Here is a 24,120-nt window from a genome sequence, read left to right as displayed (position 1 = left end):
AAAGCGGGATATCAAATCCAAACTCTTCTTCTACTCTTCTTCTTTGCACATAGAAGGTTCCAGCTTCAGTTCCTGGGACCACAAGCGTAACATGAGTCAACAGTGTGATGCAGTAGCAAAAAAACCTGATACCATTCTTGGCTGCATCAACCAAAGTTTAGGGTCCCGATCAAGGGAAGTAATAGTCCTGCTCTATTCTGCCTTGATCAGACCACACCTGGAGTCCTGTGTCCAGTTGTAGACACCACAATTAAAGAAGGATATTGTCAAGCTGGAACATGTTCAGAGGAGGGCAATCAAGATGTTCAAGGGTCTGGAAGCCAAGCCTTATGAGGAACGGTTGAAGGAGCTGGGTATGTTTAGCCTGGAAAAGAGGAGATATACCCACCTTCAAATATTTAATGGGCTGTCACATGGAAGATAGAGCAAACTCGTTTACCCCTGCTCTGGAGAGTAAGACCCAAACCAATGGATTCAAGTTACAAGAAAGGAGACTCTGACTAAACATCAGGAAGAACTTTCTGACGGCAAGAGCTGTTTAACAGTGGAACAGACGAGAGATGGTGGACTGTCCTTCCTTGGAGGCTTTTAAGTAGAGGTTGGATGGCCATCTCTCATGTATGATCTAGCTGAGATTCCTGCATTACAGGAGGTTGGGTTAGATGGCCCTCGTGGATCCCTTCCAACTCCACAGTTCTATGATTCTGTATAAACACCATGTAAACAAATCAGAATGAATGCTCAATAAACAGACCACTTGCAGGAGCCTGGTGTAAAACCACCGTTGTATATTAATTACAGTATTTTCTGCTCTATAAGACTCACTTTTCCCCTCCTAAAAAGTAAGGGGAAATGTGTGTGCGTCTTATGGAGCGAATGCAGGCTGCACAGCTATCCCAGAAGCCAGAATAGCAAGAGGGATTGCTGCTTTCACTGCCACTGCACAGCAATCCCTCTTGCTGTTCTGGCATCTGAGATTCAGAATATTTTTTTTTCTTGTTTTCCTCCTCCAAAAACTAGGTGCGTCTTGTGGTCTGGTGCGTCTTATACAGCGAAAAATACAGTACTCTTTCCTTCCCCAGCTGCTGTTTTAAGGACAATTAACAAACTCATTCTTCCCTTAGGAGTAGGGAGAGAAAGCAGAAGCTGTTTCTTGAATGGCAATAGAGGTTTTTTAAAATCATTCTATTTCATTGTATAGTACTGATGCTGATTGTTTTAATAGCTTTATGCAGGGTTTTTTTCCAGCTGGAACTCAGTTCTGGCACCTCTCAGGTCGGTGCCATTGCCATTATAAGAGAACAAGGGAGGTATTCGTGGTGAGTTCTGGCACCTCTTTTTCCAGAAAAGTAGAGCTGGTTTTATGTAAACTGCTTTGTGAGGTCCATTTGAAACACAATATATAAATACCATAAATAAATGGTTAAGAACATAAATCTGATGATACGATGTGGTGCATGGGGCTATATTTATTCTGTTGCACAGGTTCCTTCCCTGTTCGTGATCTGCTGTTGCACATAAGAATTGGTAGTTTGGTTTCTTTTACCCCACTATTAGTTTGTTGTTTCTGCATAATAACGCACCTTGTCTTATTTTATAAAGACCTGAACTTGGTACCAATTTAGACATGATATTAAATACGTACCATATGAGGCTTTGAAAGCAAGTAAGCTCTCTCTTATAAATATGCGTTGTCTCATTTGACTTAAAATGGGAACAAGTACATTTGGCAAATTAGTTCAAAAGATTGTCTTCTTTTCTCTGCATTTTCTATATACATAGTAACAGATCAAACTAAAATAAATAATCATGTCTTTGGAATTTTCCGAAAACATACAAACAGCATTTAGTTTGCTAAAATTTACTCCGCCCCTTGAGTACTCATTCTTTGTCACAAGTTCAGGATTGGTTCCAAACAAATGACCTCATCCCATTTCCCAGGAAAAAAATACTGTGCTAATTCCCACCCTTGAGTTTTTTCTGAATGCTTCTACTAGAACATTGTGGTTGCACAGCTGGATTTTGACAAAAAGAACAGTTAATTTTTTAAAAAGTTTCAATGAAATTGAGAAAGCCAAGAGGCAAAAGCAGTTATCGAAATTTAACATGCAGCAATATAGGAAGAATAAATAGGTATTAAGACTAGCAATACCTATTTAGGGACGCGGGTGGCGCTGTGGGTAAAAGCCTCAGTGCCTAGGGCTTGCCGATCGAAAGGTCGGTGGTTCGAATCCCCGCGGTGGGGTGCGCTCCCGTTGCTCGGTCCCAGTGCCTGCCAACCTAGCAGTTCGAAAGCACCTCCAGGTGCAAGTAGATAAATAGGGACCGCTTACTGGCGGGAAGGTAAACGGCGTTTCCGTGTGCTGCGCTGGCTCACCAGATGCGGCTTTGTCACGCTGGCCACGTGACCTGGAAGTGTCTCCGGACAGCGCTGGCCCCCGGCCTCTTAAGTGAGATGGGCGCACAACCCTAGAGTCTGTCAAGACTGGCCCGCACGGGCAGGGGTACCTTTACCTTTACCTTTTTAAGACTAGCAAAGGACAGAAGTTGGCTCTCCTACATGGAAAGCAGGAGCAAAAATGGATTGGAGATTTAATTCAGTTTCACAGAGTCAGTATTTGGTGGGTCACTGTGGAAAGGCTTCAGGAGTTAGGCTAGTCTGTCAGTCATATCTAGTAGTTGTACACTAGACTCAAGTAGCTCCTATTTGCCAGCAGAAAGCTTGCCCTTGAAGATAACAACAACAATTTTATTTGTATCCCACAAGTTGTGTGGGAATAGGAGTCCTCAATGGCTATACAATTCTTATAACCACAAGTGTGTGTGTGTTTTTAAAGATGCAAGTAAGAGAAACTGGTATCTGAAGCTTGAGGCTATATTTAACATATTATTCACCTTTCTGCCAAGCTAGTGAAGGTGACAGATATAAAGTAATTAACCAACTAACAGTAAAAGCCCAATAGTGAAACAGAAGAGCTGCAGCACAATAATTAAACATGACTAAGATCTTGAATCATAAAACAGTAGAAGCCTAAAACAGCAGCAATTAATCACTTAAAAGTCTTGATTGAAAATAAAAGTTTTGATATACTGCCTGTTAAACCCCTGAGGAATTAAGCTGAAAAATGATTAGCTAGAAGGGTCAGAGACAAGTATGTATTTCAGGTCACGCTAAAAGGCCTTTGTCCAGAGCAGAAAACAGAATAAAGGGCAGGTACATAGCCAGTCAGGTTTCAAACCACAGCACTCCACAGACACAGATTTCTAAAAGAGATATTCCATCTAAAAATGATTCAGATTAAGGACTACTCCTGAATAAAGAGTTATAACCAGCAAGTTTTTTATTGGTTTCTCATATCACTTAGTACTGCTGGGCTGAGCTGCAATAAACCACTTCTGGTCAGCACAGCAAATATTAGGCCAATAGCTTTCTATCTTGGAGGTGCAATCAAATAGCGTTTTAAAAACTGGACTTTTGTGATTTGGAAAGTGAGGTGGAAATGTGTTGAAAAGTGCAACAATGAACGAATAATTAACTGGAAGACATGTAAGCACACACAAGCAAATTAGGATGAATGTAGGGTGACCCTTAACAAACCAGAACAAATGTTCAATAAAGACCAGGCATAGTCTAATCACCACTTAAGCTTTGGGCAAGCAAAACTGGATGCCAGCTATAAATCACATGGAGTACGTGAAATTAACTCTTTATTAACAGAAACCAGGCCAGCTCAGGGGAGCCAGGCCTAATGAGCACAGCAGCTCTTCTCAGTAGGTCTTGCCCCATGAGGCAGTTGCGGAGGCTGAAGAACCCTTCCTTCACACATCTGCCTAAATCTCCTCTCCAGTGCTTTTTCCAAGCAGAGACTGCACCTACATACAGCCAATCGTTCTGCCATATTCATGCCTCTCCTGCTTCGGGGAGGGGAGCTAGTAGCAGCAGGAGGGGGAGACCCCTTGGCTTCTTCAGCAGCCTGATTCATCTCTGCCTCTGGGCCCCGCTCATATCCTGCTTCTGCACTTCTGTCTGCCACAGACTCTTCCTGCTCACTAAGCCCTGTTACGACTTCATTTTCTGACACCTCTTTCTCTCAGTCTGCTCCCTCTTCTCCCTGTGACCACTTCCTGGGCTCTGAGGAGGGTCCCCAGGTGGTGCCTCTGTATCCAGCCTGTCCATGACACTGGAAAACAGCTGAATAAACAGGTGGCCTTTTTTTACCAAGCCGTGCATTGAGCAAAGCATACAATTTCAATACATGTTTACCAATGGGAGCATTTGGATCCATTTTGGCAGCTCTAAGGGCAGAACTAGAGTTAGGGCAGCTAGCCCACTTCACACTGAAAACCAGAATGTATGATGTATGTATTCATTATGGTTTATCTATTTTGGCTCCCCACCCCCGCCTTTTCTCCAAGGAGCTCAAGGCAAGGTATATACAGACCCTCCAAGTGTCCCTATTTTCCAGGAACAGTCCCAGATTCACAGAAGCCATCCCGGTTTCTGATTTGATCCCGGAATGTCCCGCATTTGCTTCGGACGTCCCAATTTTCATAGGAAAAATGTTGGGAGAGCTATGCATCTCCTGAGCCATAAGAAACTGTTAGAAGACACCTGAATATTAAACGTTAAAAATGTTTAGTATTTTGTTTTTATGTATGTTGGAAGCTGCCCGGAGTGGCTGGGGTATAAATAATAAAATGGACTGTTATTATTATGGAATAGGGCGTCCCTATTTTCATGGGAGAAATGTTGGGAGGGTAGGTATGAACGTTATGGTTTCTGCACCACAGTTCTGATGCATGAGGTTAAGCGACCGGTGGTCCAGCGGGCTCCATGGCTGAGCGGAGATTTGTTCCTGGCTCTTAGCGCGAATAGCAGCGGCAGCGGTAGCATCACTCCCGTCCTTCTAGCACATCCCACCCACATGACTAGCGAAACGAAGCATTGCAACCGCGTGCACTTGCTCGGGAGGGCGCCCAGCTGCTTTGCTGCTGCTGTTCTCGCGCGTTCTTTCTTCGCTCGCGGATTGTTTTTCAGCGCGGAGGAGGAGGAGGAGAAGAAGACGAAGAAGACGAGGAGGAGGCGGGCTCAGCCGAGCCGCCTGCCTGCCTGCCTTTCCCTCCGCCCTTCTGCCGCGAGGCGTGGCTGAGTCTTCCCTTTCGCCATGATGAACAAATGACCTCGCGGGGAATGAAATTTAAATTCCGCAAAGGCGAGAGAGTTCTCTGCTTCGAGCCGGACCCGACCAAGGCGAAGGTGCTCTATGATGCCAAGGTGAGGATTCCTCCGCCGGGAGGGAGGGCGGGCACGCGCGCCTGGCTGTCTCGCCCCCCCCCCTTCCCGTGCGCGCGCGCGCGGTACCCCCCTCCTCCGAGCAAGCCGCCCGCTAACGGAAGCGGCGGCCTCTTTCTTCGGTGGCGCTTCCGGGTGTTGCAGCTGTTTCCTTTCCCCTCTGGGTGGCGGGGGAACCCAGCTCTGTTTGGTTGCCCCCCAACCCCGCAACTCACCCTCGCCCCACAGACATTTGAGGGAAGAGAGGGGCTTGGGAGCAAAGCAGCTTCCTTGGGCTCCTCCACCTCGCTTGGACCCAGCTAAAGGGGAACATATTATTGGGGCATATATTATTTTATTTTGCTCCATTGCACATACCGTTGAACGAGAAAGGAGACAACGCAGAATAGGCGCCAGTCCTCCTGCCCCCCGCTAGTCTCTTCGTCTTATTTTGAGGCTTTTCTAATATAGGTTACCTGGTTACCAGGGGCTGCCCTTTTAAGGGACAACTTGACACACGTGTCTGTGGGGTAACCGCGTGCCAAGTTGGCTGCCCGTGTTCTCTTGAGGGAAGGGGTGGGTCTTACCAGCGCCTGGAGATTTCTCGGATCAGGTGCAGGGAATGTGGGGAAATTGTCCCCACTTCTTAAAAGACAACACAGACCACCGTGTTTACTACTGGCTGGCTCTATTCTGTAGCTGTAGAACAACCCTAACCATATCAGCTTAGAAGTACGCCATACCGACTTCAGCGAGGCTTGTTCCCAGGTAAACGGGGATTGCATTTTATGGCCTGGCCTCTGTTTACCGAATATTATCAGCTCAAGCTGCTGCAAAGGTTATATAGAAGGCTGCAGTTGTGCCTTTTCTGCATGGCAAGGCCAATTCCATTGTTCTGCATAGGAGAGAAAGGCCATCCCAATGACTTCTTAGCTGTGGGCTTCCTATAAGAAAGCTGGTTTATTTTGGCAACACTAGAAACGAATATCTCAATTCCATGCTAATTTACTTGGAAGTAATATTTATCCAAGTGTTACATATTCTTAAAAGCCACATGTGGAAATCACTTCCATGTAGCAATTGGCATGTAACTCAAGTTCAGTGTATTCACTGACTGCAGAGGCACTGGACGGCATGACCCTTTGCAGCTAACCAGAGTGTGGTACTTGGGTGTTCAGGCAGAAAAACAAAACTGGCTCATTCATTTTGTAATGTTTGAACTGGACCCAAGTTCTATTAAAATAAATAGGACTTTGGACAATGAAGGCACTACCAACTTTTTAGCATGGGTGGATTTGTATATGTATTCAATATGGACTTTCTACACCATCCCCATGCATTGAAAATCAAAGACCTTTAATAAAAGGGCATAGCATAAATACTTTTGTTTATAGTGAATGAGAACTGCTTTTTAAAAAAAAAAAAAAGACAAGCATACTTTGTTTTATAGTAATATTTATAAACTATAAACGAGGCTTGCTTAAAACATTTAAGGTAAGCTATATATTGAAGCAAACTGGTAGGATAATTCTTTGCCATCTACCTAGCAGTTTATGAGAGGTTTCTTTGGGGTGTAGGACTGAAAATAATATATTTGGCTGTAATCTCAAGCATATTTGAAACCATTTCAAATGCTTGAAAATATATTGCAAAATAGCTCAGGACTGCAGCTTAATACTGAATACAGTGACGGCAATTCCCTGGAATGTACGCCAGATCCTTCCAATTCCTGTTCGTCCAAACCAGATTATGCAGCCAAATTCTGTGTATACTGTATTTAGTTGGAAGTAAGCCTTGGTGAAAGATAGGTAGACTCGTGTGCTTAGGATTGTAGCCATAAACTCTATAGGGAACTGCAAAGGAAATAACTGGAAAAACTGTTATATTGCTTTTATACTCTGCAGCTTAATCTTATGCAGAGTTCGTCACACCAAAGTCCTTGAAATCAAAGGGCTTTAGTATACTTAACCCTGCATATTGTTGTGGTGGTATTCTTTCCCCTGTTTTGTGGCTTTTGAATGAAATTGTGTGTATATTGATGATGACTGTTAGAGACAGGTGGCAACATACGTTCATTTGCTTTTTAAAATGGCTCTTCAGTAGCAGGCACACTGTTCAGCAAAACGCCTGCCAAGCCAGCTGCACCTGTCACCGCCTTTGTTTCCCAGAGTGTGTCTAGTCCAGGCACCCTGGAAAACAAAGATGGTAGCAGGTGAATATAGCTAGAGTCAGCTCAGGAGTTTCACTGCAGCTACAACAGGAAAGAGAAACTATGGCCCCTACATGACGCCACCTGGTAAAGGGATGGGAAAAGCAGAGTGAAACTAGCATTTACCTTGCTATTATTTCTTTACACAAGCACCCCCCTCCCTTACCAAGCTGGTGTCGGGAAAAGCAGGGTTGTTTCCTTTTTATTTATTTTTTTAAAAAAGGTGTGAGCAGACTCCATCACTTGTCTGAACAGCACACCATTGTGTGCTATCTGGAGAGTCAGGGGTGACAGCAGGCTGGACAGTTTCCCTCATCCCAGCTTGCCAGATGGTATGTCAGAAAGGGAGAAGGTTATTTCTTTTTTGTAGAAAAAAAGGATAAGAAAAAGAAGTTCTGATTAAAGGAAAGGAGGGTCAATTCTTGATGACACCTGATGGGGGTAGGGTGGGAGGAGCATCAGGACGAGCGTAGTGTGGAGTGTGCAGGGGTTTGACAGCTCCCATAGGAAGTGATGATGGAGGAGAGTTTCAGCACACTGTGGTTCAGAAGCAAACAGCCAGAGTATGCACAATCAGGTTCTTCCTCTTTTCTGCATTGGTTTTCTCACTCAGTCTTCTCTCCTCTGTTTATGACAAGTGCCTGATTGACTTTGATCTGCAAGCGTTTTGCCCATCTCGGCCCTATTTTCAAAACACCCCTGGCACAAGTTCCACAGATCTGGTAACAGTGTTAGAAACAGAGATATGAAAGCTAGGAGGTAAATGGCATGCTTAAACCTAGGTTATGGGTGCAACAACAGAATGTCTAGGCATGCTTTTTAAAAACAACAATAATACAAAGCTGAAAATGAATGAACTGCAGCCAAAATATTACGTTCATTTTTCACATGGTCTAGTCCTTCCCCTGCCCACCCTCCTAATATTCTTAAGAGGGTCTCTTCTCCAGTCATCAGAGAGTAGCTGGAAGTGGGGAGGCAGAAAAAGGCCCCCCTTTCCTTCCACTCTGCAGTTTTAATCTGAAATCTTAGGTGCAATACTGCGCCCAGAGCTCAGAAACTGCTCGCACTAATGAAATTCCCTGTCACAAAATGCACCTAGAACAATGGGAGTTTCAAACAGTGTCTGGCAATACTGGTTATTAATAAGGCTACCATCTTCTAATCCCATTTTCCTGGGAGCAAGACCCATTAAACTCAATGGCATGTTTTGAATTGTACTGTTAAGGCTGGAAAAGTACAAAGGTGTGAAACAATGTCAAGGTGTTTGCTTTGTTTTTACTCAGTTCAGTGGGAAGTGGGGGAAGAAGCAGAGTGACTAGGGTGGTACAGGTGAGAGAGACTGGCTACAGTGGCATAGGGCTCCCTGATGATGTCTAGCCCAGGGTTTCCTCATACTGTATGTAGCAGCACCATTGGCTACACACAGCGGTTACATTCCGCCTACTCCCTCGGCGAAAACTGCAGTTCCCAAGTGCATTGTCTGCGGTTTCTTCTGCAGGATTTGAACACAACACCAGTTCCTTTCTTAGTATGGGCTAGAAAACCAGTCTCTGAAGTGTTGTGACAAATAGAAATTGGTGATCCATCCTCAAAACAAATAATGCATTTGAAAAGAGAGCCGCTCAACAATCCCCTACACATTCTCAGTCACTAAATGTATTGTCTCTGGGTAGTATTCTTGGTTGGCTTGGTTCCTTAACTCCTTTCTGAAACAGCAGTACTATTGCTTTCTCATATGATATTGTCTTTAAGCCTTCAAAATAAACAAGCTTACTTGGAAATGAAACTAATTCTCTTGGTCTGAAGTACAAACCTGTAGAATCTATTCCCATGTTTATATAATAATACACAAACATTTATAATTTCAGATTGTTGACATTGTTCTTGGAAAGGATGAGAAAGGAAGAAAGATTCCAGAATATCTGATCCATTTTAATGGTTGGAACCGAAGGTGAGGATGTACATTGTGCATAGTGCTGCAAGTTCTTTTAATAATTCATGAATAAATAAAATGTCAAATAATCACACCTTTGCAGGGATTGGTATCTGTAACGCCCACCTGAAAGTCAGACAGCAGTTTTAATCATGCTTATCACTAAAATTGGACTTGCTCCTAAATAACAATGTCCATGGCCAGATTATGAGGACCTGCCATCAGTGTAAGCGGAGGTGTGCCAACTTAACTGCTTTGTGCAATATTTTGTGCATCCACTCATACAAAAAATGTATGCATGATCTCACTAACTTGGCTATCAAACTAAAAACCAACATTAACTAAATCCCAATTAGCCTTTTAATTATGAACTGACCTGAAATCATATGTATTGTTTCAAATACTACTCCTTACTGTATTCTTACATTTTCATGCCTTTTTTTTTTAATACTCAGTTGGGACAGATGGGCAGCTGAAGATCATGTTCTTCGTGACTCTGATGAAAACCGCAGATTACAACGTAGATTGGCAAGGAAAGCTGTGGCTCGCATGTAAGGATCAAACAAAGTTTGCACCAATAGTAATATCTGTTGAATACATACTCCTTTTACATACAATTGTGACTTTATACCTGCTGAGGTGGATGTAGTTATTCTGTACTTCCAAGTGATTTTTTTTTACTAAGCTTTTCACTAAACTCTTTTGGCACATCAATGGGAGTCCATCTGTTCCCACTGGGAATTCTTAAAAGGAAAAAAGCTCCAAAAGCTAAAATTCTTAAAACGCCCTACCCCTAGTAGTCAGAACAGTTGTGATGGGTGACAGGCTTTTTAGTGCTTTGCCCCTTGCTTTTTAGAAGAGGGAACCACTACTAATTCTGCCCCGCTTTTGTGATTTATTTAGCTATAGCTATTTTTTAAAAAAGCAATACCTTTTGTTTTCATGAGAGAAGCCGCGTACCTATATAGGTGAAGGATCCCCTCCTTCCAGCAATAGCGGGAGCTACTGCTTTTATAGCTTGCTATTCTCCTTGGTAGTGAGAAAAGGCACCAGCAAACCAGTCTCAGTCTTCTCTCAACCCATTGCTGCAGTAGTCCTTAAAAACCTAGAATTGAAACTCCAGGATCAAATCATAGCTTGTGCTTTACATGACAAGCACTAACCATAGTTAACCGGTTTGGGTGAATGAGTAAACTATGGTTTACTGCCAGCAAGGGAGGGGATTGCAGCACACAAGGAAAGGAGGAGGCATATGATAACAATAATAACCTGCCAAGGCTTTTTTGTGTAGCAACAACCTATAGCTAGCACTGTGTATGCATCAGTACCTATGTCTTTGAATCCATTCATGTTCAGGGGAATGACAAAACACAGGCATATCCTAAAGATGTATGTTTGTATGGTATTTTTGTACTCTTACTGCTTTAAGGAAAATAACAAAATGTTAGGTTGAATGGTAGGCTTTCTTAAATTTCTTTTAGGAGAAGAAAAGGAAAGAAAGGGCGTTGCAGACTGCCTGGTGTTGATTCTGTATTGAAGATCCTTCCTGCTGAAGAGAATGATAAAAGCAGTGAAAAATGTAAGTTTGGTGTCTGTTTTCTCTGCTTATGATTGAACTGTCTATTTAAGTATTTATATATCAACTTTATCAGCACAAAAAGATTGATCTCTAGTCCTAAGAAGCTTACAGCCTTAAGCTAATAAGGGAAAGGAGGGAGAAAACAGAAGGTGCAGCTTTACTATTGGTTAAACTTCACATGTAAGTCTTATGTACAGGAAAACTTACACTATTATTGGTTTGAATTGCTTTTTGTTGCTGATAGTGTGTGTCCTTCTAAAAAGTACATTCACCTGTAAGGAATTTGGCAATACCTCTGAGTTCAGGTTTGGAAATGAACATATTTGGGATTGGAATGGAACCGTAGCCTTAAAAGCACATCAAATATTTAAGCTTTTCAACACTGGTAGTAGTAATTAGGAAGGTTTACCATACATCCTGCTTCTTCTGACACTTCAGCAATTAGAACTCTTCAGAATCTCTGTTGGGTAATGTCCAGCTTATTGTTCCTTGTGAAACCAATTTATTTTCTGTAAATTTCCAATTACTGAAGCATTGTACTAAGGAGTTTCCCAATTACAGTTATTTTTCACTGATATTAAGAAACCTTCCACATTTTGTGATGAATGAATGAAACTTTATTTGCATCAGCCATCGGCCATAGCAACAAAAAATATTGTGATACACACAGAACAAAATAAAAGTCAATTATATAAAACACAGTTTGTGATGTGTTTAAATGTGTTTAATTAGTTAAAAGGAAGATTGATAAAGTTTCTAAATAGGCAGATAAATCTAACTTGAGGATTACCGGTACATCTCCTTTTGTCAAATGAAGTGAGTGGGTAAGTGTGCTAAATGTCAAAGGTAACTCATTTTTTCTTATACAGCTATAAGTAGTTCTTCTTCTGATGACAGTGATGAAGGCACAGATGAAGAAATAAAGAGTGAAGAAAGTGACGTGGATGAAAAAATAGAAATGGTATGCCAATACAGCTATCTTGACCAGCAAATAAATGATACACCATAAAATACTTCATGGGCAACAATCAGAGTTTTCTGGGTACAAAGTGTAGACACAGTTTCTTGCTTGCAAAAGATTAGCTTAATGTTTCCATACAATGTAAAAACATGGTGCTATGTACCCTATGATTTTTGTCACTGGTATATCTCGGCAGACCAGTGATGGTAACCTTGGCCACATGAGCCCAGTTCTTCCCAAGCTATGCCCATTAAATATATACCGCTTAATATTTCACAAATTGCTAATATCCAAGCAAGCTCCAATGGGACCTGGGAGCTCCACTTGGGAACTGATTCCTGCCGCATTGAATTCAAGCCGGTCCACAATGGAAAATACTAAATCTGATGTCAGGTGGCTGCGAAGTGGGTGGTTCCATCCATCTGTAAAAGTGACTCATGGGAGTTGGAGAACATCAGGATCTGGCCCATTGTTTGGATCCAGTTTCCCATTTTTGTAGCATACCATATAACTCCAGAATTGTTTTTCGCACTGATCATGGAGGCGTATTGTTTCAAAGTACAACCTAAATGTAATGTGACTTGCTCTCAAAATAATGGGTGATGTTACTTTTTTTAAAAAAAAAAAAAGTTACAAATGACATTAACATTTCTATGCAAAAAAAAAAAAAATGTGTTAGTGTGCAGTTGTTTTAAGTGGGTGATGCAGCTAAGTCATATGTGGAGTAATTAGTGGACATAAGTTGGTTATGATTAACTTTAGCTAGCTACTAGCATCAGTCCTGGTTCGTATGTTATAAATAATTCCAGTGTTTCTCTCTATGTAATTTACTTCAGCTACAATGTATGGAAAGACTTTTTAAAATCTTGTATGTATTTGTACAGAAAGAAGAGCAAGAGACTCATACTAAACGGGACATGGAAGAGAGAGCAATAAACATTGAAATTCCTGAAATCTTGAAAAAAAAGCTTGAAGAAGATTGTTACTATATTAATAGGAGAAAACGGGTATGAATAACTTAATCAAATGAAGATGCTTGAAATCACTTATATCAAATTCTTGTATTTAGAAGACTGAACCATTTTAGTTATTTGCTTCATAAGCTTTATGGAAGCTAGTGAAAGAGTTCTGGATTGATGATGAATAGCTAATTTATACTGCAGAAGGAGTAATTTTAAAAATAACCCGAATTCTGCAAGAGTATTATTTCTGATCACTTCTTCCATGCTATCCCAGAGGGAGGTTATAGCCTAAGGAAAGTACGTTTTGTGCTGCTAAGCTCTGGAGCTCTGAGAGGCAATATGATAGCCATCTTCAAGTATCAGAAGGGCTGTCACATGGGAAATGGAACAAGCTTGTTTTCTGTTGCTCCAGACAACAGGATCCAAACCAATGGATTCAAATTATGTGCTGGGGTATATGTACATACCCCTTTTTATACCACTCACGTAGACAATACAGCAAATGTGTGGATACAAGAGAGTAAGTTTGGTCCTACTGAACATTTAGACTCTGGAACATAAGTAAAATGAATATAGGTTTTATTGGTGTTCAGTAGGTAGCTGGTGCTACTGGAATTTCTATGGCTGCTTTACTCTCCAAACAGAGAAGGTTGGATGCAAGTTTCTTTTGTACACTTTATTTTTCTGAGTTCAGGCTTGTTTACTTAAATGTGTATTTCAAAAGTATGGAGGTAAGCAGATCTCAGATGTCATGAACTTTTATTATGTTGTTGCATAAACAATTCCTTCAATTTGGCCATTGATTGATTCATCTAGCTGGTGAAACTGCCATGTCAGACAAATATAATAACCATCTTGGAATCGTACGTGAAGCATTTTGCCATCAATGCAGCTTTTTCAGCCAATGAAAGATCACGGCACCATCACATGTCTTCACACACCAACTTGAATCTGCACTATATCCCACCAGAAAAGAAGTAAGTAAGAGCTTTTTTGTTTTATGTATCCTGCTTGAAATGAAGGCATAAGTTTTCAAAGCGGTATGTGCTCACTTACTGTAAATGAACTCGGTCACTCTGAGGATAAAGTGAAAGGTTAGCTGACACAAGCAAATCATAACGCTTGAAAATCCAATATGGAGATGGATCTCGTTGAGCTGTAAAGGCCATCGTTGGAGCTGTTAAAATTACCTTCCTAGTGGGAGTAATGTAGATGCAACTTAAGGAGTTGGTTTGGGCAGGTTTTGTCTTGGAAGTAAAAGGCAATTGTTTTTAAATAGAGATGCATTTGGCAGTCCTTTTAGTATCAGCCTCATTTTCTGTCCCTGAGCGTAAGCTCCAAAATTTAAGGTTCCTTAAATGGCAGCTCTCAGGAAACACCAGGTACATATAGAGCCTTTTCTGTATGTCATTTATGTTTATATAAAGTCATCTTGTATAGTTAAGACAGTAAGCAGAGTGAAGATGTAGCAGAAGGTTTAAATCTTCACTGTGTTATTTAAAGGGTGTGTGGTGTTTTGCCTGGGTGTTTGTTGATTTGGTTGTTTACCAAGTCATAATATCTAAATGCAGTTTCCCTCACCAGATACATCTCTTGCAAGAAGAAAGATAATATCAAAACAGATGTTTCATGCTAGTAGTCCAAATTCTAAACTCAAACAATAAGCTTTAAGTTGTTTCCAAAATCTTATAAGCTCACTGCTCGCCTCAAATGACCTCACCTCTTTGCCTGCCAGCAGTACATAATTCATCCTGTCCCTAAGATCTATGTGAGTTTTTTCCAGTCCTACTTTGACTTTCCCTGCTGTCGCCCCTTTCCCTCAAGTCTGTTTATTCTCAGCATATGATCTACTCTTCCCCTTCCTTCAGCAACCATTTTTCTGAGCCCTCTTTTCATAATTTCAGCTTCCCAGACCTTAGCTTTCCGGCTTCCCGAGCCAGCCTGCTATTTTCTTCCCACATTGCATAAAGAATATTTTCACCTGTGGTTGAAAGTGGTTGGTTCAGTTACAGTGTTGTATCTTTGTTCTTGCTTGTTTCATATACTTTCACACTCTTTATACTTGTGATAATGTGACACAGTTGTTTCTACAATGTACGTTGGCTACTCTGTGCTTAGTGGGGAATTGACTTCCTGTGAATCTGACTTTCTATTGTCAGCATCATCCCTGTGCAGCTCAGTCAGTGGGCGAGGAGTAGAGGATCACTACTAACTGGTCAGTTTTCAGCTTCTTCTGCAAAACTTCAGAGATAGAGTCCCCAGCTTCCAGCCTGGAGCAAGAGCTGGGGCTTGTGATAGCTTAGAGAAGCTCTGGCCAGTTCATAAACACAGTGAAACGTTGATGAATCCAGCTCTTCTCCAGAGCTTTGGGGTGGGGAAGGGAAGGGAATTGTCCTCAATCTCATGCTGTGCTTCAGAAGCACTCCCATGTGGCGTGATGCGAGACCCATCCATTCCTTCACAGGGGAAGAACCTTGGTGTCTTCAAATTTTGGCTGGCTATCAAGGAAGGCATTCCAAAATTTGTGGACCTGTACTCAAGAAGTGCAAATGTTTATGAATTTGTGCTCTTGCATGTTGAGGCCCCATGACCATGCAGTTCCCTAGAGTTCAAATAACTTAAAATGTACATTCACTTACAATTTCTGTTAAAATTGTCTGCCTTATGACATGTTAACATAAACATATTTAGTTAATTATAGAAAATATTTATGCATTTCTTTTGCAACCTTAACTTTCTAGTGTTGAATTGTGTAAAGAAATGGTGGATGGGCTAAGAATAACATTCGACTTCACTCTTCCTCTGATTCTTCTGTATCCCTATGAGCAAGCACAGTTTAAGAAGGTGACTTCCTCCAAATTTTTTCTTCCAATCAAAGAGAGTGTAGCAAACACTAACAGGTAGGTTTGGTGCTTCTTTTTCCCCTCTTCTCTGGAGTATATTTTAAGTAGATGATGTAACTGCAGTGCGTTTAACCTTTGCTTGCTTTTTGTGATAGTGAGATTGGTTTCCAGTAGGCTAAGAACAAGTAGTAGAAAGTAGTTTTGAAAAACATGGAAGTCACATAGTTCCTATAGCTAATACGTTTTTGCATAACATACAGTTGCATCGGTAAGCACTTACCACTTTAGTGCACTTTTATTTTTCTCTTTCTTCAGAAATCAAGAAGAGCTTTCCCCAAGCCCACCACTTCTGAACCCATCGACTCCCCAGTCCACAGACAGTCAGCCTGTGACGGGAGAGTCAGTAACACCAAAACGCCGAAAAACCGAACCTGAAATACTGCAGTCCCTAAGGCGCTCCACACGTCACACATCCAACTGTGACAGATTGTCGGAAAGCAGTTCCTCACCACAACCAAAACGACGGAACATTGATGCTCCTACTTCAATGCCAAAATTGTTTTTGCACCTTGAAAAGAGTATGTCGTTGCAGCAAGGTGGAGAAATTATTTAGTGGGGGCAGGGGCAGACACCACTTTGTTGTAAACATTATCATCTGTTACTTTTTAAGAAGTAGGGAAGGACATTTGACATGTGCATGCTGAGTGTTAGACTAGTCGTGCAAGAAAAGTAGGTACTGGTGGCACCGAAACTTTTCCCTCTGGGTAGGTAGCAGGTATCTTAAGCTTGGATGCATATAATTTCAACTGCCTTCACTCCCCACTCTGCTTAAGTAGACTTGCTTCAAACATAGAATAAAGTCCAGAATAATCAGCCTTTGACTGATTCATGTTCTATGTCCTTTAAAATGTGTCCATGGGATGGGTTATTGGTGTGTTCTTGTTCTTGTTTTTATTATGTATTTTGTGATCACGTTTTGTATGTTTATGTTGTGAACCGCCTTGTGATCTTCCGATGAAGGGCAGTATACAAGTTTAATAAATAAATAAATCATGTATTAATTTGGTTGCATCAAGTTCATTTGAAAATAATTTCTTCCTGGTCACCTGATCAACTCCTGGAAAACAGATTTTTTTTGACATGTGACCTGAAAGATACCAAAGCCAAATTCAGAGGCGCATGCCTGGGTGAGTGCTTTCCCTAGAAGGTAATGATCAAAAAAGTCCTGAGGAGATTTTGATTGCAGCTGGAAGAAGCCTCACACAGGTGAATAAAAGTTCTGTTCCTGATGCATCAGTGAATAATATAGCTCTCTGCTTTTCTTTTGAAGAAACTCCTGTCCACAGTGGGTCATCGTCACCCATCACGTTGACTCCTAGCAAAGAGGGTGGGGCAGTATTTGCTGGTTTTGAAGGCAGAAGAAACAATGAATTAAACGAGGTAAGCTCTTAGTCTTAGCAGGTTCCTAAGATTAAATTGCGTTAAAAGAACCAAATTTAGCTGTGAACCCAAGTTGTCCTTCGTCTCTTTCGACAAAGAATAGCTGCACCTGCAAATGTACACATGGCTCCCACTTTGCTGCTTCCCTAGCATGAGCGGAAACAATAAGCCACAATCTCTTGAGTTCCAGACCAGATTATTGTGTCCAGATTTTTTTGGCTTGTCTCTCTCCAAACAAAACATAGCATAGAGCCAAGGTTTGCTCTTGAATTACTAATTGTGGTTTGTTTGAGCAAAACAAGCTGAGATCCCTGGTTCAGATGTCATTTGAAGCAGGGATCGTGGTTTGTTGTTCCCGCTGATGCTAGGTGAGGAACACAGTGAGACTGAGATATACATTCATGATAAACCATTAATTATGGTTTATTGTGATGTATGAGCTGGGCCTATATAATCTCTTGGGGATATTATTATGGGCCATGCTTTGATGTATTCTTAAACGTGCTAATTTTATGTTTAGGTGTTGTCATGGAAACTTATGCCAGAAAGCTATCCCCCAGGTGATCAGCCACCACCGCCTTCTTACATTTATGGATCTCAACATTTGCTACGCATGTTTGGTAAAATACATTTTTCACTTTGAAAATAGATTATGTATAGTGCTAAGGTCCTATGCACAGTTACTTGGATGTAAATAACGCTTTGTCCCAATGAAGTTTGGATTGGATTTCCACAGTAACACTCTTCCAAATAAGCAATTTGAGCTCTTGAGAGAATTTGAGTTTCTCTTTTAGGTATTCTACCATATCCAGATATACTTTATCTACTCCATCTTCTGACCCTGGTGTAAGAATTCAAATACTGAGTGCTTCCTGTTAAACTAGTATTATGTTTGTTCAAACTGGGTGCTAACATGGGAAGCCCAGCTAGTTCATTTCTACTAACTGTTGTGCTGGGAGAGAAATAAGGATGGGATACAGTGGCTGTTGTTTTAAGCATCACATGTATTTGGGGGGGCTGCTTTGTTGTAGGTCACTGCAGATGCACCTGAGCTGTCACTCGTTGAAGTGTTACGAAAAGCTGGTAGTACAGCTCTAAACTGTAAGACAAGCTATTTTATCAATCAAGTTGAGCTGCGTATCCTTGCAGCATATTTCTCATTTGATTTAAGTACTTTTATTAACACATTATTTGTTCCACAAATAATAAAAAATCACTTATCCAATTAACTAGAGGCACCTCTTGACTTGATCTAGTTGTTTCGAATTCTGAAGAACAGCATAGCAGGGCACATTTACTGTCTTCGTCAGAAACTGTTACGGGCTGAGCCACAAGCCATTCTGTATGGCTTGAGGATCAATATACCTTTACAAATGGAAGAAAACCACCAGAGTATTCTATACTCATAGAATATTGTATTGAGTAGTGGGAAACTTAACTAAACTTTAAAAATTCACAATTTTTTTTGTCTTTAGACAGTTGCATAGAAACTGATTAAAAATTAAATATGATATTGTTTTCCCCCCATTTTGCTTCTACAGTAAAGCTTCCAGAGATACTCAGGAAGATGAGCTTTCCTGACAAAAACCTAAAGGCATTAGTAAAGCACTTTGAGCTGTTCCTAAGGTAACTTGACCGTGAATTATAGAAAGTCTTTAAGTCTAAATGTTCAAGGGCACCTAGTAACTGCAAGAGCAATCATTTTAATAATGGACGAGTCCTGTGCTATGTGACTGTCTTACATCTTAGTCTGTAAGAAAAGTAAGAGGGTGTGCCCAAGAAGTCAATTCTACCTTCACAAAGGGCTTCCCGTTAACATTTTATATAATAAGAAGCTGACACATTGTTTGATTTGTGTATCCTCTGATTGCACATGTGAAGTGAACTGGGAGCTTTGGTGTAAGGAGTGCTTTAGATGCACAACAGGATGTGCATGATCATTACATGATGTCCAATGCTGTCCTTAGCGTCCATTCTTGATACACCAGTGCTTCAGATTGGTCTACCAGTGGCACAGTTGCCATTCAGAATTGATATTTGTTCATTATATAGAACACTGAATTAGCATTTCTGCCCTATAATACTAACTTGATCATTTTTTCTGATTTGAGTTTGCAGCTAGTCTTATTTGTAGGAGGAGTAGGCACTGTGGAATTTGACTTGCAATAATGATATGTGACCACTAGTCTGTACCAATATGCAGTTAATACAGTGCCAGGCAACCTTAGCTATAATACATAACTGAGAGGCTGCAAGTATATTCAGTTAAGTCTTAGTTAGAGAAACTACAGTATTTTTAGGCTGTAACCCTCTGCCCAGTTACTTGGGAGTAAGCCCCATTAGACCCAATGTGCTTACTTCTTAGTAGACAAGGGTAGGATAGTATCGTCAGAAGCTGTAACTGAGAGATGACGTAAAATCAGTTCAAAAAAAAAAGGGGGAGCTTTATTTTTATTTCTCGCAGTGCAGCATGAAACCTACATGTCTGGCTCTGTCCCTGCAATCTCCAGTTGGGCTGGGAAGGATTTCTGCCACTTCCATTCTGTGTCAATGGATTAAAGGGCTCTGCATGAGGCAGCTTTAGTGGCCTAGTGAAATTGCTGCTCCTACTTATGCCAAAAAGTAGAACTGTGTAGAACAAACCTCACTGTTGGCACACCTACCAGTCCAGTTTTTCATCCTCCCTGCTCAGAGAAGGCAGCTTCATACACACTCTTTTTATTATTTGAAAACAATATTTCCCACCTTCTCTTCTTCTCTTTATCCCTGTGATTTGAGGTGTCACCATGTCCTGTGGAGAGCCTAGCAGTCTGTTGATCCCTCAGAGGAGAGAGAGAGGGCAAAGAGTGTTTGTTATAAGCATATTGCAGATTCAAGGAGAACACCAAAGGGTTAAATTAAAACCTTTTCATGTGTATTACAAATGACATTCTAATGTCCTTGGGAAATCAAAAAGCAAACGGTTACAACAACAAATAACTGTGCATGTTCAGTGATGGTAGACTTTAGCTTCTTAATCTCAGAAACCATGCAGATTGCACAGGAAATATAAATTGTAACATGTCTCTGAATTACAAAAATACTTGGCTTGAAGTCAGAAAATAATACATTAGAGAATTACAAGCTCACCAAATTTGAGTTGTGAACTGACTAATTTTGATCTTTAGCAGCATCGCTGGAAATGTGACAAAAAGACTCCAAAATCTTGAAGGTGTGACTCCCATTAAGGAAACTGATTTTGTAATATTCTGTGTTGGGTGTTTGGAAAATTACCTATGTAGGTATGTTAAAGAATTACAGAACTGTTAATACATATTCTGATTTTCCAGGTTTTTGGCAGAATACCATGATGACTTTTTCCCAGAATCATCTTATGTCGCTGCCTGTGAGGCCTACTATAGTACAAAAAATCCACGAGCCATCTACTGAAGCAGTCCATATTGACATAACCAACTGTACATACTCCATGCCTACTACTTTACTTCACTACTCCAAGAGAAAAATCAAAATACATTGTTGTAATATTACAAAGGGAGTTCCTCTAAGTCATTCTTTTGATATAAGAGAATCACATTTCATTTCAGAGGTATGCTGACATTTCATTCTAGCACTAGATAACCTTCACTTCTAGATAAAAGAAGCTCTGCATTGACTGCTGATGCATAGAACTGCATACCAATAAAGCGAGGAAAAGGAATAGATGCGTTAGAACAGACTTCACGAGAACCAACCATGCTGCGTTCCACTTTAACATAAGCTTGCTTCACCTTGAATTCCCGGAACACCACCTCCATTTAAGGCGAATCTAGGAGTGACTATTGTACAAGTTTTTCTCATTTGGAATTTATAACTCATTACATGAAGCTATTTTGACATAAATCGATATTTATAGAAGAAAGAATAAGCAAGTGTTGTGTTAGCATGATCTCAGCTTCAATATTTCTGTGGTTATGGGGGGAGGAGGAACCCAGGATTGCTTTTAAGGATGCATTTACATTTTCCCACGGTAGGTGTGTTGGCAATGCCTGAATAGCTTGGATTTGGATTAATACACCCCATACGTGATTTGAATTGCTTTGGTAGTTTTTTATTTTTTTTGTCAGCAATTGTTAAGAACAGGGTGTACTTGTTCTCGGGAATGAAGAATGCCACAGTGACAATTGCTTTGGCAAGAGTTCTGAAAACCAACAGTGGCTGCTAAATGAACCTCTGATATGGGTTGTTCAGCTTGAGATGCAGATTTTGTTTAGATTAGTTTAGGAGTATGTGTGCTGCTACATAGGTAGAGATCTGGACATACAGTTGCCTGCTGGCCTTATCTTAATGTGGTAACTGTGATGATATATAAATGAAATAGATCTTGTTTCATATACTAACTAGACTTAAATAACCTTTAGAGTTAAACTCATATGCCCATGCCAGCAAAAATAGCTTGCTCAATTAAAAGACTTTAATTTAATCTCTCTAATCGAGAAAGCCAGTAGGCAAGTAAGAAGGGCTCACACTATCACTTAAGTAGTCTGATACTGTATCCACACTACTTGAAAACACACACACCCCACTAATTTTATTAGGCTTTGTCAGCTCAATTTATGAATTAAGAATTTAATATTTCCATGGGACAGAGTTCCCTGAATGCTAAGTTGCCCATAAATATATTTTGTAGTAGTAGCAGCAGCAATTGGTTCAGGCACCAAAATACTTCACACTTGTGTCATTGCTCCCAAATGTTGGGATAATTCACCTCGATGATTTCTCCGTAACAAATGATTGCACCCTGTTTTCTTAAACAAAATCCCAGGTTGTGAGCCTAGTCAGTTAATAATTTTGAAGTTGCAGGGGAAATAGCTTTAGACTCCAACCCCACTGACACACTTTCACACCTTAAAGCTTACTAGGCGTTGTAGCTTCTTGAGATAACATAGAGAATGTTAGAGGTACCAGTATGCCCATGCAGATAGCAGGCCTACTATTGTAACAGGCTGGCTTGTGCAGTTAGGAGACAACTGCGGGTAGAACGGTTGCAAGGTGTGGCGGGGCCATTTAATCCGGACTATTGCTGTTTTGGGTGCTAGAGTTTGATAAATGTATTGGTTCCACACAGGTTTGCTTTCCGACGATAGGTCCTAAAGTGCTTTGAATGATTTTGTTTTCCAGTTTGAAGTTTTATAATGACAAAAGCATTTGATAGCCTTGATGTAAATATTGTTTGTACAAAATGGTTAAAATAATTAATAAGTTAATATAGAATAATAGCAAAGCTTGATCCGTAATTCTTTCCATTGTGTGTTCAGCTGTATGGCAAATGTCTTTTGTTGTATTCAGTGTATAGAAATAAAACGGCTGAAGTGAACCATTCCTTTATTTATTCATTTATGCATTTTACATATCTTAGTACATCGATTATCATTGTTTATCTTACACTCTTTGACTTCTATACACTTCCCTCCATGGGGTCTTATTTAATCCTTGTTGAGCTGCTTCTCCTTAATTACCAAAAGTGAACCATTCTTGTGTAGTTGCTGTTAAACTGTAAAAAAAAGCATATTTGGGAGCCCAAAATACTACTTTGTGTATCTGTTAATTTGCTAGTGCAGCATGGTAGTTAAAAGCCCTGTTCTAAAGGATTGTGTCCATCCTGTTTTCTGGGTACTTCACTCAAAAGATCCAGTTCATATCCAGTTCTTTCTTACATTTTCTTGTAACCCAGAGTATGGGTTCTTATAACCACAATGCAAGGAAGCATAATTAAAATTTATTTATAGATACTTTGCATATTTTCTTAAATGAAAAATGCTATTTCACAAAACTGAAAAAGGGGTCTACTGCTACGTAGAGAAACTTTAAAGGGGGAAGTCCAAGGCCTTTTTCTGGCTTTCTTCAGATTACCTTGATAACTCACTGGCCTCATGTGCCCCTGATTAAGTTATTCTACATAGTTGTTTACCCAGGTATGTACTCATGCACATGTACAGAAAATAAAGCATTGCTTTGTGCTACTATCTATATTCATATCACACTATGTATAACTATTTCTAAGGAAATGCAAAAAATATACATGAGGAGCCACAACTTTTTCCATGACTAGGCTTGTCCACACATCCGCTTGTCCCCCTGCTTTCCCCCAGGGAAACCCAACTCTTGATGGCTGAGTTGGAGGAAATGTCAGTTGGGTTTTCCAGGGGAAAGCAGGGGAAAGAGACAGGACAAGCAGAAAATCTCCTGTACCTGTGCTTTCTAGGCACAGGAGAAGCAGAAGTGTGGATGACCCTTGTATCTGAGATAAAAATCACTGAATTATGTACTGATGCCCTTTCTAGACAAACAAGTTGGCCACTTCTATTAATCTTCTATTGTTAGAAGGCTACTTCAATTTGTGTGACTGAGAGTAGACCTAGATTGGTAATTCTACTGCCATCATCTATTTTCTCCACCTGACAATTAGTCTTTCCTCCTTCTGTGTGATGATCCTAGAGTACAGAATGCATCCAACGGGCGTTCAGGGAGAAATGAGAAGACATTTATAATTATGATAAAGCACTAACTGCTTAAGAGCCAGCAAGCTTTTGAGTGGGGGGGGGGGGAGAGACACCTCTTGAGGCTGAAACATGAAACAGTTGTGAAACAGAACCCCATCTTAGAACATCGTTTTTACTATTTACAGGGAAGCAACCTGACACACATCAATCTGGTTTTGCAGCTGTAATGATGAACTCTTGACACCAATTAGGTTAGCTGGTCTATAAACCATTCCAGCTAAGCTACTTTGGAAGTTGGTGTGGGAAACTGGGTGATATATTATGCTACAGTGTTGGAGTCCCATTGCTTGTTGAAGATGAGTTTAAGATGCTGCTGCTGTATTCATAAAGGTAAAAGGTAAAGGTACCCCTGCCCGTACGGGCCAGTCTTGACAGACTCTAG

General features: G+C 40.7%; 1 protein-coding gene across 3 annotated transcripts; it reads left to right on the top strand.

Annotated features, from left to right (window-relative positions):
• Positions 1 to 4,928: 4,928 nt before the first annotated feature.
• Positions 4,929 to 22,552, top strand: MSL3 (MSL complex subunit 3). Of its 3 annotated transcripts, none has more exons than XM_083437479.1 (13): positions 4,929 to 5,275; positions 9,350 to 9,432; positions 9,870 to 9,965; positions 10,896 to 10,993; positions 11,863 to 11,954; positions 12,839 to 12,961; positions 13,733 to 13,893; positions 15,658 to 15,816; positions 16,075 to 16,337; positions 17,090 to 17,199; positions 17,720 to 17,819; positions 18,741 to 18,825; positions 20,529 to 22,552. In XM_083437479.1, exons 1-13 carry the CDS (start codon positions 5,177 to 5,179, stop codon positions 20,626 to 20,628), a joined length of 1,569 nt encoding a protein of 522 aa, XP_083293605.1. In that variant the 5' UTR covers positions 4,929 to 5,176; the 3' UTR covers positions 20,629 to 22,552. The 3 variants fall into 3 exon arrangements, with proteins under 3 accessions (XP_083293605.1, XP_083293606.1, XP_083293607.1); XM_083437480.1 differs by lacking the exon at positions 4,929 to 5,275 and adding an exon at positions 5,374 to 6,040; XM_083437481.1 differs by lacking the exon at positions 4,929 to 5,275 and adding an exon at positions 5,396 to 5,848.
• Positions 22,553 to 24,120: the final 1,568 nt, after the last annotated feature.

Source organism: Podarcis tiliguerta, assembly GCF_965153285.1.
Source record: "Podarcis tiliguerta genome assembly, chromosome: 4".
Classification (NCBI taxonomy): Eukaryota; Metazoa; Chordata; class Lepidosauria; order Squamata; family Lacertidae; genus Podarcis; species Podarcis tiliguerta.
The sequence above is the reverse complement of the archived record's forward strand: the minus strand, read 5'-3'. Positions and strand labels throughout refer to the sequence as shown.

What these genes read in the sequence shown, in the direction of transcription:
- MSL3 (XM_083437479.1), top strand. Translation starts at nt 5,177, where the DNA reads ATGACCTCGCGGGGAATGAAATTTAAATTCCGCAAAGGCGAGAGAGTT. An exon ending in TATATCCCACCAGAAAAGAA is followed by an intron (nt 13,894 to 15,657) that starts GTAAGTAAGAGC and finishes TTAACTTTCTAG; the next exon opens with TGTTGAATTGTGTAAAGAAA. An exon ending in ACATTTGCTACGCATGTTTG is followed by an intron (nt 17,820 to 18,740) that starts GTAAAATACATT and finishes TTGCTTCTACAG; the next exon opens with TAAAGCTTCCAGAGATACTC.